This window comes from Ambystoma mexicanum, chromosome 3q (assembly GCF_040938575.1).
Source record: "Ambystoma mexicanum isolate Mex_15411 chromosome 3q, UKY_AmexF1_1, whole genome shotgun sequence".
NCBI classification, from domain to species: domain Eukaryota; kingdom Metazoa; phylum Chordata; class Amphibia; order Caudata; family Ambystomatidae; genus Ambystoma; species Ambystoma mexicanum.
The window spans coordinates 605,049,507-605,069,745 of NC_090926.1; the positions used below are offsets into that span (position 1 = coordinate 605,049,507).

General features: G+C 44.1%; 1 protein-coding gene across 5 annotated transcripts in view; it reads left to right on the forward strand.

Annotated features, from left to right (window-relative positions):
- MYH16 (myosin heavy chain 16) overlaps nt 1–20,239 on the forward strand; it is a 1,358,245-nt gene that overhangs the window by 981,398 nt on the left and 356,608 nt on the right. For all 5 annotated transcript variants that reach the window (XM_069654472.1, XM_069654473.1, XM_069654475.1 and 2 more), the window contains one exon: nt 547–792. In XM_069654472.1, coding sequence (XP_069510573.1) covers nt 547–792 — 246 coding nt within the window. The remainder of the gene's footprint in view (nt 1–546; nt 793–20,239) is intronic.

Consider the following 20,239-nt stretch of genomic DNA (forward strand, 5'->3'; position numbering starts at 1 on the left):
GGCCACCACATGTGTTGCCACCTTACTGAGGTGTGCTGGCCAGCTGGGATTACCCACTTAGTAAAGTTCAACGACCCAGATGGCTCCGAATCTGTCCTATAAGAAAGGCTGTTTATTTTCTTTTAGAACAAGACCAATTTGGTATAACCTCGATAGAAATATTTGCGCACCCTGTTATGGTGTGATGTATCTGCTGAAGCTGTCTCTGAGAAACCACAAACCCCAAGTATGACTTTTGAAGTGCACCCATTAATAGTTCATGGTAATTGACTTGAATTCCCCCTTAGTGTGCAAAAGATGTGGATCGGGAGTATGTGTGGCCTTTCTACGGAGGAAGGTACATAATGGTGTCAAAGGAGTTGGGGAGTTTCCTCTTTAGAATATTTCCTCTGCCAATTCAAGCCCACGTGTTCTGAGGGACTATTATTAATGTTGCTCGAAACATGCTGAGAAGTAAGCTGTAAAATAATAGTCAATCACACCATCAATGGTGCATTATTGATTGTGATACATGGTCCTGACATATATATTTTTGTATATTTCTAGACAGATATAAATAAAAGGCGGGAGTCGGAACTCACACGCCTGCGTCAAGAGCTGGAGGAAGCCGTGCTTCATTCGGAAGCTTCTTCCTCTGCCCTGCGGAAGAAACACGCCAACTCCCTCATAGAAGTGACCGAGCAACAAGAGAATTTGCAGCGGATACGAGTGAAGCTGGAGAAAGACAAGCAAAGCATGAAACTGGAAGTAGAAGATCTCACCGCAGCAGTGGAAAACCTGCAAAAATCAAAGGTAATGCAGTCAATATTGAGTAGCACGTATGCGTTGTAAAGTACAGAACCCGGGGCACATAGGTACATAATACAAGGAGTCATCTACAAGCTGTGGACATGCCATTAGTATGCCATTTAGTAGTTGCCAGCTTTCGCAATTGTATGACTTCGCTATGCCATGCTTAAGTGTATAACCACATTCAGGTGAGCTGCCATCTGATTTGGTGAGAGATATGGGTGTTATTGTGCCAGAGCTCCCTCCACAGGGACCACCAAGGAACAGATCGAAGACCCATCAGACATAGGTCATCCAACACTTCTACTCCCCCACGTTATTCTTATGCAACCTTGCGTCTGATGCCTGACGTTTTTTAAATGTATTTATTAGTTTACAGTCATTGTAGATGTGTAGCAATGTCTTATTTGCAAGACGTTCGGTCAATTTAGGGTGTTTTTCTGGGGCGAGACCTTAGTGTTTATATATAGTTGTCAGCACGTTTGGGCACCTCTATTGTGACCGTTGCAATACCTGAAGCACTATTTTTACTAATAGTGTCCCTTTTCCAGTGCGCCAACTGTGAAGTTATGAATTGTTAATACTTTTATTCTGTAATAATCTCTGATGATCCAATCTTTCGTGTCAATCTTTGTGTTTTATTGTTACAATTACACTTAATTAGCTTTCATTTCTCTCTCTATACGTGTTTCCCCATGGTTAGTTTCCACGGTTCATCAGGAGAGAATCTAACAACAACAACAAAATATACAAAAAGAATAATGATCAAACTGAAAGTTTTAAAGATTGTCACATCATTTAAAAAAACATACCGATATTAAACATAAACATTCTTAGAGTCTAATCTCGTAGTTACTCAAACAACTTGCAAATGCAGACTTTGTTACTCAGCCTAGAACTTTAATTGGATTTACTCTCATCAAATGGAAGTTAGTTTCCTGTTTGTGATGGTTGAGTAATTGATATTCGGTTTACCTTAAAAAGAAAATCAGTTCATTGGTTCTAAAAATGAAAGTTCAGTGCTGAAGCTACTCCTAAAGAACTGAAACTGCCTGGTTACCGCCGGACTCGTATTACCATTCCGCCTCCGTGATTCCCGGAATTTCTGTGGCCTTACAACCCCGGTGACCCGGGAATTTCAGAGGCGGAATGGTGTAAATCCCCATTCCCATTGAGTCCCATAGGACTCAATGGGAATGGGGATCATGGAAACACCGGCACCATCTCGTGATGGTGCTGGTGTTTACTCGTCCGCCCGCAGGCGGGCGGTGTTAAACCTGCCAGGTCAGGCCTGGCGGGATTGATGCCTCCGCCTGCAGGAGTGGTGATCAACAGGTATGGAAACAACGGTGGCGGTGGGTTTCCCGCCACCATTGTTTCCATACCGGGTGAGTTGTAATGAGGCCCCTTATTTTTTATCTATATTTGGTATCAGTTTCCCCCACTCTATTATCCCTTAGGGGGATAAGTTTGAAGTTGGTCTAGTATTCCAATAGTACCTGTTCCTAAGGCACACTAGTGTAGAGAGGCAGGGTGGAAAACTAAGGTTTTGTCCAATATTCTTACCTTGTGTTTTCCTGAAGGATTCAATTGTCCTCACAATGCCCGATCCGCGCTGCATTGAAGCTCCTTCTGAGTCACTTTAAATATCTGCGCAGGATGTGACATCATTGCGTATACTTGCTCAATGAGATCATTGCTCTTTTGCATCCCGTGGCCATTTTATATGCCGCTATGCTACATATCAACAAAAGATGTCCTGATTCTTTCTCTAAACGCTCTAATCATATCTTAGACATCTGCACTGTGGTAGTGCATTATGTGTTATATGATATTTATCAAGAATACATTTTTAATATATGATTTTTACTTTAGAGAGGCTAACAGATTTGATTAAGTATGTATTCCTTATTATATGTATATATACCTAATCTGTTTACCTTCAGTCTAATCAGTGTGTTAAAGCCTGATAATGTGCTAAATCTCAAAACGTGATCTGTGAGCCTATTCAACACAGTGATTTTGACCAATTTCTAAGTGTACCTAATGTTGCACAGGTGTTAATGTAATACGGTCTATTCAACACAATGTTCTCAACGTGCACGATTCGATTTATGAGTCAGTTCACCATTATAGTTTTAACCAGATAACATAATAACCTTTATAACACACGTATTGTTGAGAACGGATCAATTACAACACAATGTTCATAACCAGTGGGACATCTTTTGATCTGAATTCAATCCTGCTATACAAGTATCCAAGAGAAAAATCCATTTATCTTCTTTTCTTCTTAGGAGAAGCTCCCTATTTCCTCCTCTTGCTGAGACTCTCACTTTCACAGTCCAGAAAATGTGATTAGGTCAATTTCTGCATCTTGATGTTCTGTGCAAAAATGGGTTGCTAGAGGGTACCAGAGGTCCTTGTTTTTGATTGCTTGCATATGTTCTAATATTCTTATTTTGAGGTCCCTAATTGTGCTTCCGATGTACAGTTTCTGACAGACACATCTGATGCCATAAATCACAAATGTGCTGTTGCAATTTATGAATTGTGCTATTTTTTTTTCTTTTTCCCATTTGGTAGAGCTTGACTGTCCATTCCATTCAGTATCTGTGGGCAAAGTTTACAGCTGCCACACCTATACATCCCAATCAGTGGTGGTAAATTTAAAAAACTACTTAGATCTTTTGGTGGCTTTGGTTTCAGGAAGCTGCGCACAGAGATCATATTCTGACGCGACCTACACAGGCAGAGATTTGAGAACAGAGTAGCTCTTGCCAAATGAGAAGTCCAGCAGAGATTACATCCTTGTGATAACGGCACGCTAATAGTCAGAACCTTTCTTTTCTGCCTTTTCTTTGCCCAATGGCTCACCTGCTCCCACATATCATGCTCTGTTAGGATATACTGGCAGCAATATGGGTCTGCGTGCCCCGACCCATCGCCTGAGCTTCAGGAACCCACGGCCTGAGCTTGAGGAACCCACGGCTTCAGCATCTGATGATTTGATACTGAACCTTGGAATCAGGAGAATCAGGTGGGAGAGCCTTCTGGTAGCACTGACATCTGCACAACTGAGCACTTGATTGGAAGAGAAGGAATGGATAACATCCCGTCAGGCCCTATAGCGCTAACTATATGTAGCTTGGACTGATATCTGCAGGAGGAGTGAAGCAAGTGGCGGGTGCAGGTTTGGGGACACGGATATCTACCGTCTGGACTTTGGCCCCCACCTGAACCTAGCCAGCTACAGAGCAACATGGAAGACACACTCGTACAGACAACAACATGCAGGGTAACACAGATACCTAAGCAAAACAGCTAGAAACCAACACTGAGACCCCAGGGGTGAGCTGTAATGGTGCATTTCACTGAATACCATTTTACCTAATGAGATTTCACTGAATATATTGCACCAAAAATAGTAGGTAAAGGTGTATATGTATAGTGCATAATAGGTAGGGTGTGGGGAAAGGGTATAAATTAGGGTAGGAAAGGGCGAGCGGGTCAGGCAGGTGTCTCCCCACGTATTATAAAAACAATAAAAAGTAAAAAAAGTAAAACGTTCATTTCGTTTTTCTGTGAAATGGATTAGTTATATTTTCGAAGAAATCACAAGCATCAGGAACCTTTGTACCAAGGTTAGGATATACTGGCAGCAATATTGGAGTCATGATTAACTCTTGAAAAGAGGATTGGGGAAAAAGAATTGAAGTGTGCTCCATCTGGTACAACTCTCAGAAAGTAACAAAGAGTCACAGCAGTGGAATGCGATGTATGTGACCTTAAAGACACTGTCAACTTCTTGATGTCCAAACTAATGAAGCTACTCTACTGCTTCTGGAAATTGGAGAGGTTGGCAATCCTCTCATTGAAATATCTCAGTCCCACATCTACCGGTGAAAGAAGAGGGCTTGAATATGAAAAGTATCCTTGAGTAGTTATTAATGAATGTGGTAGACCTCTCCCCGTTTATTTCACAGAATAGGGAACCACCATCACAGAGGTAGGGATAAAACCAGTGTAAGCCTGAAGCCTTTGAGATAATGGGCCTCATTACAACCCAGGCGGTAAGTTCCCTACTTTACCACCATGGTGGATGGCGGATTTACCGCCCCATTCCAAGGTGAGTGGGGCGGTAAATCCCCATTTACCCTTCCCCCATTCCCATTTTTGCCCCATAGGGCATAATGGGAGTGGGGAAGGCGCTAATTACGGCACCGTAAATTACGGTGCCGTAATTTGCACCAGGGCGGGTTAGCGCCTTGCATTTTAACGCCTGCTAAAAGCAGGCATTAAAATGGTAATCAGGCGTTAAGGGTTGACGGCGCCAACGGCGCCGTTAAACCCTTAACGTCTGGGTTGTAATGAGGCCCAAATCGCCTTTGTCTGACTTACCACAGCTCACATACCTGATTCCAAGTGAGATCAATATTATGCTTTGACCCCACAGATACCCTGGTTTGTATTATCATTATCTGGTGAGTGGAGAGCAGGTAGTTTAATGCATGGACATCTAATGCACGACATTCTTCTTGCCTAATAGCAGGCAATGACCATTACTGCTGCCTTTTAGTACTGAGGTGGCCACCACCCCACAGGGTGGAGAGGTGCTACAACTTCACCAAAGTGTGTTATTGGCTCTCAGGTCTGTCTGGGCAGACTAAGGCTGGGATGATGGGAGGGGTAAGCCCACTGATGTAGTTGGCAATAAAGTTTACCCTTGCAATAATACAGGGAGTATTGATTCTATTGAGACACAGACATTAGCATTATGCCTAAAATCCTTTAAATCCACTCTTCCAGTGGATTTAAAACACCACAGATTGTATTCTCTTTTTTACCATAAAACCAAAAACCTCTCTACACCTTCACTTCACATGAGCCCCAGGGTCTCTTGTAGTCCCATGTCCATATCCTGTCCCTGGGCCCCATGCATCACTTCATACCCAGGTCATTTCCTCTTTATTGATGCCTTCCAACTGACATCCTGCGAGAAAAGGTGAATGCACTCCAAACTGCAAAACTCGAAACGCTGTCACTAGCAACAACCAAACTGCTACTCCATTCATGAGCTCCTCTCAGGGCCTCCACGGCCGAACACCCTCATGAAGACTCCCTGCACTCTGCCTTGGACACTCAGCTCAGATTCTGGTCATCCCCTTTCAGAGAAGACATACATTATGGAGGGCCATACGACACAGCACATCATCAACACATGATAACATTCTAATGAATTGCATCGCTTGGTGGGATAATGATTGCCTCTGTTTCTTTAATAGAATCAAGACTCCCTGTGCTAAAGCAGAGGTAATCTTCATTCTATGTCAAGACTGGAGGTGAGCATTATGCTTGTTCAAAGCTATGTCCTCCAGCTGCTGCCATGCTCTCTATTGGCTTAAAATAGAACATGCAGTTGCTAGCCCAGTCCGCCACTTTCAAAATATCTTGAAGACTCACTCCAGCACCCAAGGCCTTGGGGGACCATCGCTCCTCTAACTGAATGAGCTCCAAATCGTGTCACATGTATTCCTGCCAGGGACATGACTTCACGCACCCATCATGCTATAGTTGCTGCTGCTGCCGCCTTAAGCGGCTTCCTGCACATGATGAGCAGCTGCGACACCCATGTTGGTCTCACCTTGCTTGTCTTAGCCTTGTATTCCCTGACACATTCTGCTTTGCATAGCTCAGGTTTGTCCTGAAAATAGGGATACGAAATAACCGCTGAATGACTCTGACTTCTTCGAGTCACAGAGAAAGGCTTCCTGTTCACCTCGAGCAGCTTTACATCAGACACACTTCAACATGATACAAGGCACAGCAACATTGCTAGTTTCCCTGAAAGCCGGTAGGCTGACACATCCCTGTCACGCGGCTAGCCTGTAAATAAATGCAAGACTGAGTTAACGACCCACAGTTGTGTATACCTAGGAACGGGTGGTATACACACTTTCATGCCCTTCAGCATTACTGCTAGGTATTCCCCTATAGGAGCTCCTGTCAACGGATCATGACTCACCGGGATTCTTGACCTATCGAACCCTATGTTACGAAAGGCCTTACTATCTCTTGCTAGGGATGCCAGAAAATTGAGAACCTGGACTAAAGGGGATGAAACAAGATAAAAATTGCTGGCTGTACCATAGGCTCCATCTCTCCAATGCAGCTTCGTAGCTCTTGAGCATAGAGGGGGCCCAGGTTTGATGGTAAGATCTGCAGCCAATTTTGAAATGCCTGGCAGGCTCCATTTGCTCCCGACAACCTGAATACCAGCAGGGGCAGTTTCACCGTGTTCACCAGAGGATGATAGATCCCGGACGGGACTGAAAGGAGATCCTCAATGGAAATCCAACAAATGTTCCATCAGAACTGGAAACCACTCTTGCGACTTCCGATTCGGGGCTACTGTCATGGCTTCTGCTATCTCTCTCCTAATCCTTGCTAGAACTCTAGTGTAAGTGATTTCAATCCGGCACACACCCAAGTCAAAGCCCAGCATGTAGTGCACAACTGAAACCCTTATTTATTTTTGTTTATAAGTTCAACATTCTGAACGATATACCACTTATATCACACCCTTCTACTGGAACCCCCCCAGTCACACTGAACCAGGAATCAGGTTAGTTTGCAAAGGTAAATATTTATTTATGTATTTAAAATTGAATCACAATAGGTTTTAATAGATAAACAACAATCACCAATGGGGTGACAGAACACTGAAGAATGTCTTCAATACACTATGAATCAAGTAATGAGCACCAAAAACATATGCAGCACAGCAAAGAATACTTTTGTGTTGGTTCAGATCAGATAGTATTATGGTTAGAGGTTCCCCCTGCAACACCCCTCAACCCCCAATAGCCAATGTAAAGAGATAGGAGGAGAGAGCAGGTATTCAGGAATAGCACAAATCAAACAGAATATCAGTCCCACCTTCCCCCCCATAAACACAACAGAAAAACTAATTGACTTTTCAGCTGTCAGATGGCTTTTACAATTGTCCTTAGAATTGACTGGGCACAAACACCAACTGTGGTCAAAAATACTTAATTTGAAAACCATGCTTTTCCAGTTCTTGCAGTTTCAGCCAGGCTAATTAACTTCTTAAACCCAGCAAAAACCACATTTGTTACACCAAACAGAAATACATTTCTTTCTTGGCCTTAAAATCTATGGGAAAAGCACAACTAAAATCTGTATTCCTTTTTGGCAACAATCCTTTTTATGTTTGCTAATCCAGCAGACTTTTTAGTTTTAGTCCCTTTTAAAGTTTCCTCAGTACTCCTCTGACAACTGTCATTCAGGTAGCCCCAGGTACTGCACCCAGATGTTGGCCTATGCTGTCAATTTTCAGACAATCCAGTTTGTCTGAAGAATGTTTTGCTCTTCAAATTGGGACTTTGTATGTTCACAATGCTTCATTAGATACATGAATTTTAGCACCAGGCAAGATTTTGAATCTTGAGAAGTGTTGTGTATAGGCATTTGGGAGTTTTTAGCAACAAAGCAGATGTCATTTGTAGGCACATTTTTGGGTTTTGCTTGAAAAGTGCTGTTTCTCTCTCTGCGCTCTGTTTGCTGGTAGCCCACTGGCACATTTTTGCAGGGTGTGCTCTATCCCACATGGGTAGCAGGTTGTGCATCCCACTTTTTGTGTGCTGAAGCACACCATTTTTGTAGGTTTTTGGCGCACGCAAGGGTTTTGCCTCCATTGTCGCTGTTTCTTTCCTCATAACTGGCAGGGCGATGCGGCACTACATAGCGGAGTGGGTCAATACATCCCACACTAGCCAACATCATAAAGGGGGGGAATAGCAAACTGTACTGGCATGACCATGCCTGAAGAAAAGCATCTGCCCTTTGCAACTCTGGGTCCAGTCTCCAGCTGAAAAACATTGGTCATTGTTTGTTCAATCTGCAGGCAAATAGATCTGTGTCCAGAGAACCCAACAGACCTTCTATCTGGGTGAACACTGCCCTGTGTAGCATTCAATCGCTGGAATCGTGTCAGTAGCAGGAGTTCCAGTATGCTACCACATTCTGTATGCTCGGGAGATACTCTGCTGTCACACACATCTTCCCATCCAGGCAATAATGCCAAAAATCCTATGTGAGTTTCAGCAGCATCCTCGAGCGCGTGTCTCTGAGGTGGTTTATGTATCAGACTGCAAAAGGTTGTCCTTCCTGAGAAGGATGCAACAATCCACTTTCTTCTTGGTGAAGGCCTTTATCGCAAATGAGCCTGTGAGCAGGTCTAAGCAATATATGTGAAGGGATAGTTCTTGTTGAGACCATCTGATGCCTGTTTCCAGGTGGCTGCATCTGGCTCCCCAACCTGCTCTGCTGATGTCTGACTCTATGACGATCCCTGGGATGTCGCCTAGAATCGCACGTCCATTCCAAGCTTAAATTTTCTGAAGCCAGCATTGCAGTTCTAACTTCCCTTCCTGATCTAGGGGTACTAACTGCTGGTACCCCAACCCTTCTTGCAGGTGGTGTATCTTTGGTCTCTGGAGGGCTCTGTAATGCAGAGGGCCTGCAAAGATGGCTTGGATGGATGCCGCCAACAAACAACACTGCTTGCCAGCAAATGGACGGATATCATGGGCTTTGCTAGAGCTGTCCTCAGCTCTTTCTTTATCGCACTCATTTTTAGAACCGGCAGCTCCAGTGTTGCATTTGCATGTCTACGACAAATTCCCAGAAACTCCAGCCGTTGTTTGGGAACAAGTTCTGATTTTTCTCTGTTTATTAGGAATCCTAGGGATGCCAGCAGTTGGACTGACCACTGCATCTGATGAATAAGTCATTGGCTAGTAAGATGATATCGTCTAGATAAATAAGAATTCCTCTTTCTCTCATGGCTGCTGCCACTGGTCTCATGACTTTCGTGAAGGCCCAGGGCTAGAGGAGACATCGAAACTGCAATATATGTTTGCCCCGTAGGAAGCAGAGATACTTGCGATGCTCCTTTGCAATCGGAATTGTCAGATAGGTGTCTTTGAGATCGATCCTCACCAACCAATCCTCTTATCGGAGAATGTCTCTGAGGAGGTGGACTCCCTCCGTTTTCAAGTGTCTGTAGACCATCCATGCATTGAGCTCTTTCAGGTTGATGACTGGTCTCACTTTCTCTTTCCTGTGAACTAGGAACATGTTGCTCACAAATACGCTCTTTGATAAGATGCTGCATTTTATTGTGCCCTTGCTCACTAGCTGCTGCAGCTGTTTCTCTAGTAGGACACTCTCTTCATTCCCCTGCATAAAACACTGCAGCTTTCTTAGCTGTACTGGCCTTGGGAGGATTTTGTTCGCTGTAGTCTGACCAATGAACTCTTAAAGCTGCCACTACGTTACCCTGGCGATACTGTTTTGTTGCAGAGTTTTGTCAGGCCCTGGTATAAAACCAGATTTGAGGGGCTGCATGTTGTTGAACAGGCCACAGATCGTGCAGTAAAATAAAGTGGCAAGAAGGTTTGCAAATACATTGGAGACATTAAACCCTGCCAAGGTGAGACCTCCTCCCACCAGAATGAAGACGATTTGATGCAAGAAGTAGAACAAGACCAAGATGAAGCACCACAACTGAGGCAAACTCGGTTGCGACCAAAGTGTTAGGGAAGGGCAATACACAGACCTAGATTAGGCACACTATCTCTTCTTTACATTCGGTATTCATCAAGAAAGTACAGACTGTCCTATAGACATGGTTGCATATATGCATCTGTCCTTTCAGGAGTACTTCATTAGATTTGTGATTGAGTCGGAAATGGAACAAATGATTCCTGCTCGATTGTTCTTCCATGCCTTTCTGCTTTATATAGCTGAGACCTACCCACAATTGACCCACTGAGATCCCTGTATCATTACACTCCTCAGTGATTTGAGAATCTGCATAGTCTGAAAACGATTGTTTTATGCACCACTCGCACAATATTATAGAGACAGAGCTTAACCTAACACAGTAACATAATAATCGTGCATTTTTTAGGCTTTTCGGGTGAGTTTTACAGATCTTTGGGCCACCGTAAGAGAACACTTGGTAATCACAAAATGGGAAGCCTAATTCGAAATGTAGTGATAATGTTTTGTGCCTTCTGTTGTCTCTACCTCTTTACCCTCCTTGTATTACGAAGAGTTTTTATTTTCACATGCACAAGCTTTCACCCCTACTAACGTAACCCCTATCCATGCTGTAAGGAAGACATATCTAGGCAGGTAAAACACACTGCTGAGTAAGTAAATAGACTTAGATGCAGTGTAGACATCGACTTCAGCCAGGTAAATTCAAATTTTACTGATTTGGCCCATATTTATAACAACATGTGGTACAAACACATGGCCAAGGTAGGGAAAGAAACCACAGGAGAGATCTGTTACATATGTTCTCTCATCCCCTATGCCATGAGTGCATCCAGGACATTTGGAGCAACTGAAATTCCAATGGCCAGAGCTCAATGCTCATATGTCAAGGGGCTTGCGGGGAAAGAAGTGCCCACAAAGCCAAAGGGAGAAAAGTCCACAAGAAGTAGGAGTGCAAGGAGTCCTGCAGACAAGATAGGATAGGCAACTGTAACAGAAATATCCAGGGAAAAAGGAAGTCAAAGTGAGCAAGGTTCCGCACAGAGATCTGGAAGAAAGAAGAAAGGCAAGGAAACCAGAATCTGCGTACAGGGGTAATGAGATTGGAAACTGCAGACTAATAACAAGGAAGTTGTAGCTCTGAAGTGGGATAACAAAGGCAGGACTGAAGACAGATAGCACGGGCAATAAGCACAGAACAAGGAACTGTAGGTAGGGAACAAGTTAATAAGTGCTAGAGAGCAAGGGCTGTAGACAGGGAGCAATGGACTGCAAGCAGGGGAGCAGGGCTGCAGTGTAGGAAGCACAGAGGTCCAGGGAAGAAGGCATGGGAATGAAGGCAGAGTAGCAGGGCTGCAAGGCAGGGAGCACAGGGATCTGGAACAGGAGCAGGTCCTGGAAACAACTGGACACAGCAGATCCAGAGCAACTAAGGGCTGGAAGCGAGCTCAATACAAGATACCTGTGCTCTTGCAGGCAGCTGCTTAAATACTGGCCTGCCCTTTTGCTGAAGCAAGCTAATTAGCAGCATCAGGAGCAGCACACCTGAAGGTAATTGGCCTCCTCCCTCTCTGGTCCCAGGAAAGTGAAATCAGCACTGATCTCTAAGGCTTCTGGGGATTATAGTTATAAGACTACTGCATATGAATAGCCCGGGAATGGGAACTGCCACAAGGTATATTATGGAGCATGTAGTTTTTGATATTAATTAAGGAAGTTCTGACATCTTGCAAACAGAAGGTAAAGACAAAAATATCAATAGGTATTGTCCAGGGAGGATTATGGAGATGAATTAGTCCCAAATAGTCCATGTTGGTTGCCAATTGGTGCTTGAGTGGCACAGTCATGATATCATGCATCTATCACTCTGCACCACAAGAGAACAATGTCAAGGGAGACAAGCCAAACTAAGGCTGATGCCCAGAAAGACATTCCTGCATGAAGATAATGACATCAAGAAATGATAGATGACTACCGCAGCACAGACAAAACCATAGAATACACCACTGAAGGTATGCACAAAGGAGTAGCAAAGATTGTGGCACAAAATGAATTACAGTGACTCAAGAAAGGACTTAGGGAGATTGGGGGAATGCCAGGATGCTGGAAAAGTCTGCAGATGCTAGTATATGGACAGGTATGCATAGCAGATGGGTGCAAAGGAGTGGTTGGGAGCAAAGCACATAGGCTCCTAAATGACAATTGCCTCAAGGATTGGGAAGCAAATGTGAAACTGCTCACATGGGTAGAAAATGAAGCAGGGCCCATGCCCATTCTACCGCTCAAGGGTGCTTGATTATGTTTTCAGAATGACGGTTCAGTAAAGGTTGGAGAGAATAAAGGATGTAAGCAGATATCAAAAATACTAGGCATGAAGTTCGGAACCGCAGTGCTGGTGGTCCTAGGCCTGCGGGTCGAAGGCGTACATGCAGCTGCCACCCAAGTTAGGAGGAGTGTGCTCACTTGTACAGCTAAACACACCAGCATTGGTAGTGCCCCAGAAAGACATTACTAGGAGAAGGGTTGCCTAAAATGAATGTGCATCAAATAAAGGAAAGATGTATAGGATTGACCAGAGAGAAGAGACAAAACTATGCATTGGCAAAAATGGAAAATGCATTAGATGCAATACCAACATAACACAGGCTGTTCAGAAGACCTGAAATGTTCTACGCGCCCATCGTTCCAGCAGTCCAACATGAATGCCAAATGTCTTCAAATAATGCGTTGGGAGCTGATGCAGATGATAAATTGAACCGTCAAAGGGTTCAATGCTATCAAGGAAGAACTAAGTACTAAGGTAAATGTCCCTCCAGAACAGATATGTTCTAGAACTCCTCACAGCCGTGGAGAGAGGCATTTGTGCCAAGATTGGGCCTTCTTGCTGCACCTTCATTCCCACCCATTATGGACAGAATGGGACACTGACAGAGGCCATTACCCAATTAATATAACTGAATGAAGGACAATGACTGGTTGTCGTACATCTTCTCCTGGATATCAACATGGATGCCCAACAGTCTGAAAGTATTGGTAGGAGGATAGGAGCATTGATACTAGTGCTATTCGCCTTATGTGTCATCGGATTAGCCATCACGCAATGCAGAAAGACCACTGAAAAGACAATAGGGACGAAAGTTCTGGTAGAGATATAGAGACTGAAGAAGATGAAGGGACAAAAATATGACATGCATTGAAATCACAACTGATGCAGTGTACACTGTTTCCGGCAGGAACAGTATTTGAGTTTCCATTCAACACCTTTGAATGTTGGGGAAAATGGGTTTGGTACAACGCTGGTGGAGACTGCAGCTACCTGAAATGGAGCTGGGATGACCTTGTGAAGTACCATGGACATCTCATGGACATCTCAGAGCGATAACAAAGGTTTGGCTCCCAAAATTGTACGTGAACCGAGAGAGTCTGGAAGGTAGTGTGGCCGACTTGTTGACCACAGGGGGGGATTGAAGATAGAGGTCCAAGCATGGCCCTCATGAACCCTACATGACTCTCAGCCTAAAGACATAGACATGACAAATGCACCTCACTCTTAGGGCCTTCATCGCCATTGTGAATGTATCTCAGATGTGAGAAACGTTACTCTCTCAGACAGCCATTCAAGCCATAACCAATCGATGATATGGAGGAGATGGACATGTCATCAATCAAACAAGTCGACTGACCGCACATTGAGAATTAATTATAGGCAATGCATGCTAGAAGCCCAGCTTCAAATTCACAATAAGCCTGAAACTGTTATAATTGCACTCTATTCATGCCAGAGACACAAGGCTCCACAATGTATTCATGCATGATGCAGCTCCCAGAAGGGAATTCATTTCAGTTATATTAGCATGTCCCTGATGGCTCAAAGAATCTCAAAGAATTCTATAGGAAGGAAAGCTTCCCTCCCTCTTATCACTCCCTCTTTCAATGTGAACATGGCCTAGCCATGATGTTTGTAAAACTACTGGCTGGAGAAAACTTTACAAAATAATCACAATTGTACTTTCAATTTTGTATTAATGAACAATATGGTTACTAATAAATATAATGTAATAGCTCTTAATAAAACAATGGATGCTTCCTTGACTATTTGGAGATTTCAAAATACATTTGTTTATATAACTGACATACATTTCTGCAAGTTGGTTTCTTAGTATTCATTAAATTGTAGAATTAATGTTCCTACATTCTTTTTTCAACTTTGTTTAGTATGTTTTTGAGTATTTTACTGTTTTTGTCTGAGAGAGGAACACTATACAGAGGACTGAGGTTTACCACAGGCTGCATGGAAAGGCCATTTGGGAGTGTGTTGCTAAACTGTACACCTTAATCCACAAAGCGGGAAATGCACTCCCTCCAATTATCCTGCATTTGAGCCCCATTCCAAGAAGGCCCAATCTTCAGAGGACACATGAGCAGAAAATCATACGAAGGAAAACACACATTGAGATGATTCCAGCTCACATTAAGGTTATTGGAAACATTCAAAAAGAAGAGTGGTCATTCCTGATCCAGGGATGATGAAGAATCTTCTGATGTTGTAAATCCTTGCCTATGCCTCTGCACCAGCAATGTTTGTCCTTGCATAAGTGTAAGGGCCCACTGCACTTGGATAAGCTATAGGAACTGCCATTTTGGACAGCAATCACATACCTGCTAGCTCACTTCTGGCACTGAGACGCCTCCCACCGATGCTGCTTGTCTTGACCGTTTGGTGTAGTAGCAAGGCCACTGATTTCCTTGGCTTCAGCCTTGGGACAAGTCGCTGCCAACATCACACTGGTGTTTACTCCAGCTCCAAGGGCACAGCTCTTTGCAACAATGTACCAGATTGGCGATGATGAGACCAATCCCATCCTTTCTGGAATGGAACTCTTGGATTCAGGAGATGTAAAGCATTTTCCAGAGGAATTTTAGGATAAGGATGCTGCCCGTGCCAATCTGGCTTCTGACATTCACTTGCCAGTGACCTGGGCACTACCCCAGAAATGGACTGCACGCACGTCTCTACATTTGGAAAGCATCATGGCCTTTTCCAGAGAGCAATTGCTAAGGTTGTTGATACCCTGGACCTGCTGGCCTCAGCAAAGCTTGTGGTACAGCTTGACCTTATAGACATTTTGGACCAAAGACAGTGATTAACACCCATCTGACTTTAGATCTCGGAGGGTCTGCCCCTGTACTGGCTGGGGCCTTAAAACCAGACTCCACATCAAATGTGGACATGACTCTGCAAACAAGTATCTCACAAATTCCATGGCTCCAGGTTTTCTATCAACACACTCCACTCCACTGCTAAAACTATGATTGTTCATGCCTCTACAGTGTGCCTGAAATCATCCATATTTCTATCTTTGCCCAAAAATAAGGAAATCAGGAAGCTGGACACTTTAGCTTTGAATATCCCATGCGCCTTGGCTAAGTACACTCACTGTTTTATTGAATGTAGTCTTGGAGCCAACAAGGGGTTTCCCCTTGATCAAGATGAGGGAAGGCATTACTGCCTTTGTTATTTATAGTGTGGACCATAAAATAAAATCCTCCAGTCATCCTGGACACTCTGCATTTTCATTGGTAAAGATGCACGAATATAGGCTCTGTTATCCACAGACATTCATGGATGCAAACATATGGTTTTGGCCCTGATGCCTAGGCTTAACTCTTGGTTATGCCTTTTGACAGTGGCAACCCTTTCAGTCAGGAGTCGGATAAGAAATGTAAGACCCCCAAAGCTACCAATAAATCCATTGGATTAGCTGTTCAATAGTCTAGCTTTTCTCCCCTTAGCTGTCATTCCTTTCAGGATTTCTCCTCATTCGAACATTGCAGCAGCGATGAGGTCTCTTCTGGCAAACCATGTCAGTACCATTTTTTTCACCAAAGTAGAGGTAGAGGTGTGCAGGGAGGCAGATGTGCGACAGCCTCCTTCCCCTCTGAGATCCTAGAATCAGAACCCTTCTGAATTGTACTTTACCCACCTACACCTCTGGGGGAGAAGCTGTCCTTGCATGCCATCGAGCGACAATACACCACTTCCGACACCTGGGCCTTACAGGTTGTCTCGCAGGGATATAGCGCTCCATTCATTTAACATCAGCCAGAGTGTCCTTCTCACTTTCCACCCTCCAGATGCCCACCTGCTAGTGGATGCTCATCAACTTCTTTCAAAGTGTACAATAAAGCTGGTAAATGCAATGAGGGGAAGGGGGCTGTCCACCCCTTTATTTTCTAGTACCAAAGAAGGTCTGCATCTGAACTTGGATCTTCACAAGTAAAAGTTCAAGGATGTCACCTAAGCCCAAATTGTCATGGCCCTCGAATTGCAGGACAGAGTCATGTGAGTGAACTTTCTGAATGCCTACTTTCACCTGTCAGTTCATAACAATCACAGGAAGTTCCTGAAGCTCATTGTTTGGAACAAGTTCACATTCCTGCCCTTCTGTCTGTCTTCTGCTTTGATGGCCTTCACCAAATTGTTAGCTATGGTGGTTGCATGTTCCCTACTTGGACAACTGTCTGATTCAAGTCCACAACCCTAAATTGGTATCAGCCCACGTGAACCACACCGTCTGTCTGCTACACAGTTTAGGCTTCTCTTGAACTTCAAGAAATCTCAAGTGACACCATCCCATTAACTCCATTATATTGGGTGATTCTAGACACCTTCCCAGGCAGGGCTCAAAACCCCCACAAAACCCTCTGAGGGCATGGTGATGAACATCCTTCTGATGGTGTGTCGCTTCAGATCCCAGAATGTAGTCCCATCCTTATCCTTTCTGCATCTATTGGGCCTCACAGCATCCTGCATCTTCGTGGTGCCTAAAGTTCAGCTGTATATGAGGTCCCTCCAGCGGCTACTTGGTTGCGAGTGGTCTCAGTATCAAGGCAACAGCTTAGATATTTTACAGGTAATGGACCATCATAGGACCTCTCTGTGGGGATCCCATTGAAAGAATATTCTGTGAGGAGATCCTCTATGGGACCTTTGCCCTCAGCTGACAGTTTTCAAAAATGCTCACAGGATGGGGCATTCACTTAAAGGATCTGAGGGTGAGTGGGCTCTGGTCTCCTGCCAAAAGCATGGGCACACATCAGACTACTGGAATTGTGGGCCATCAGGCTAGCCCTGGTGGCATGCTTTCCCTCTGGGTTGAACAAGTGTGTCCTGATCAAGAATGATAACACTGTGGCCATGTATTACTTCAAAACAAGAGTTAAAGTAAGGATTCTGCCTCTGTGCAGGTATGCAATGAAACTGTGGTTCTTGGATCCAAAGAACAAAGTGCATGTGTTGCCTGCTATCTATGTGGCATGGAGAAAGTAATTGGGGATGCCTTGAGCAGGAAGACTGTGACCTCGCACAAGTAGGAGCTCTGTTAGGAAAATGTATATGAGATAGACAACCTTTGGGGACCCCTCAAGTGGACCTTGTTACCTCTAGCGTCAACAGAAACAGCATTTTTTCCATTCTAGGGAATTTTCCTCATGAGGATCTCTGGGGATGCATTGATTGTTGAGTGGAACTTTCCTCTCTTTTATGTGTTCCCACCAATTCGGCATCAAGCTGGTTCTTCGGGGACAGCAGGAGTACAGGACGACCATCTTCATCGCCCTAAGGGGTGTAGAAAATGTGGTACCTTAAGGGTCTGGAAATGTGTATTTGTTCTCCATGGCATCTTCCATCTTGGGTGGACTGGATCTCCAGTCGGGAGACTGAACCCTCTGCATTAACAGCAGCATGTTCAGCCTTCCTGTCTGGGTACTGAGGGGCTAAGGTGAAAGGACTGGGATTTTTCAGACAATTTCCTGGATGTACTTCTTTTTATCATTGGGTATTTCTACCAAGTCCATGTTTGCCTTCAGATGGCGCTGAATCTCTTTGTGCAGGGGAAAGGGTCTGGACCACGTGACCTGTCCTACTTTTCCTGTTTTTAAATGTTCTTTTCTCTCTGGCCTTCAAATCAGCACTGTGAATGGTGCTTGTCCACCATTTTAGTCTTTAAGAGGGCTCCATTGCAGGGCTTGCTATTCACCATCCCCACTGTTATGCAGTTTGTTTGGGGATTGGGTAACCAGTTTCCTGCATGTTAGTTTGTTCTGGTGTGAGGCTTAAATCTAATATTGACGTTCTTTCCATTTGAGCCACCTCCTTGTTCTTTATGATGTCTCACCCTTAACATGATCTTCCTGATTGCCTCACTGCTGGTAGTCCACTGAGTTAGACTCAAGCCCCTTCCGTGAACACTCGGTACCTGTTATTCTCTAAGGCAAAAGTGACTCTGAGTGTGTCTGTCATTCCTCCCTAAGGTAGTGTCAGATGTCTAGCTTTCTCAGAAGATTCCCTTCTGGCTTTCTTCCCTCCAGCTCATCCATACAATATTGAGATGAGTTTTTGTTTGCTGGATCCCACGCAGTCTGTCAGCTACTATGCCTCTCTGATGAAAGACATCAGCAATGAGGACCAGCTCTTTGTTAGGCTACTCCTCCTTGCATACGTTTACCATGCCCTACTGCATGGATTCCTTGTCTCAGCAGGGCGTTCATTTTGGGTGGGCAGTGCTCCAGGCTTTTCTTGACTAGGTTTGGGTTCTCGCTGCATGACTAACAAAGCTGCCAGATAATGACACGTCCTGCAGTAGGCACCGAATGAAATTAAATATACAAATTAAATAAGACAGGAAGGGTTAATTGTCACCATGTTGTTATGGAGTCATTCGGCTGTAAGAAGGCATGTAGTAGACAACCCTTGTTGTCTAACCCTGATCTCGCGAATGTGTGCCTTCTATCGCGAAAATGGTGACTCTTCTTGTATCTAAGTTGAAATGTTGCTATGATTTAGGCTAATAAACAAAAATAAAATGGCCGCAATGACAAGAGATTAATTAAGTAATCGCATGACACACATGGGAATGAAAGCAAGACTCAACAGCAGGAGCTATGACACGATTTAGGCATAAGAAGCCCAAAACTGGAAACACAATGAAGTAGCACGCTGAAAATCTGACGTTTTTACCGACTGCCATAAGTGCCTTCAGAAGCATAAATGCTTGAGCGAATAATAGCTGTGTAGCCAAATGTCTGTTTCACGTTTATGACCAATAGCTAAAGGCATGCCTCAGTGAGATCATAGCAGCTGTGCACTGTTTGCACACGCCAGAACCACTTGCTTGGAGGATTTATTGCCAAAACAATTCAGGCACATCTGCATTTCTGCCCATAGAGCAGTGCATCAAACTCAAAACCCTCAGCACCAACAACAGAATGTACTGGAAAAAGGCTCTCAACACCCATCATATTTCTGTAAACATTACAGGCCAACCAGACCCCTACACTCATGAAAAATGACCATGTCACATTCAAGGACAAAAGTTCAATACATAGGATCCTTGCAGCACAGGGGCTAGTCATTTGAGGCGGCATAACATCCACAGGCGAGCACCAACAAGCATTGCCAAATCCAACGGTTTGGGCTTTTGTGTAGACGTGGGATAGGCCTTTGGCAGGCACTGATACAATGGTACTGCCTGTCCATAAAATGGCAACAGCTGAAAAATGGTGTGATTACCTGGGTATTGGATAGCAGCGGCTGGCAAATGCCTATTTAATCCACACACGCCAAAACTGTTGTCTTTTTCAGTTTTTATTTTAACAGAACTGCAGTTCAAACAATGAGTATGAATCAACTGTCTGAAGGCACAATTGGTTAAGGCATTTTATTACACCAATAGTACAGTTACAGATGTGCCTATGACAGCTCCCTGCATACAGCTGATGAATAACTTGGTCTGGAAATACAGTTTGATGTTACTGCTTGATAGAGCTAGCTCCAAGGGATCATGTGTTTTGCGCAGGAAGG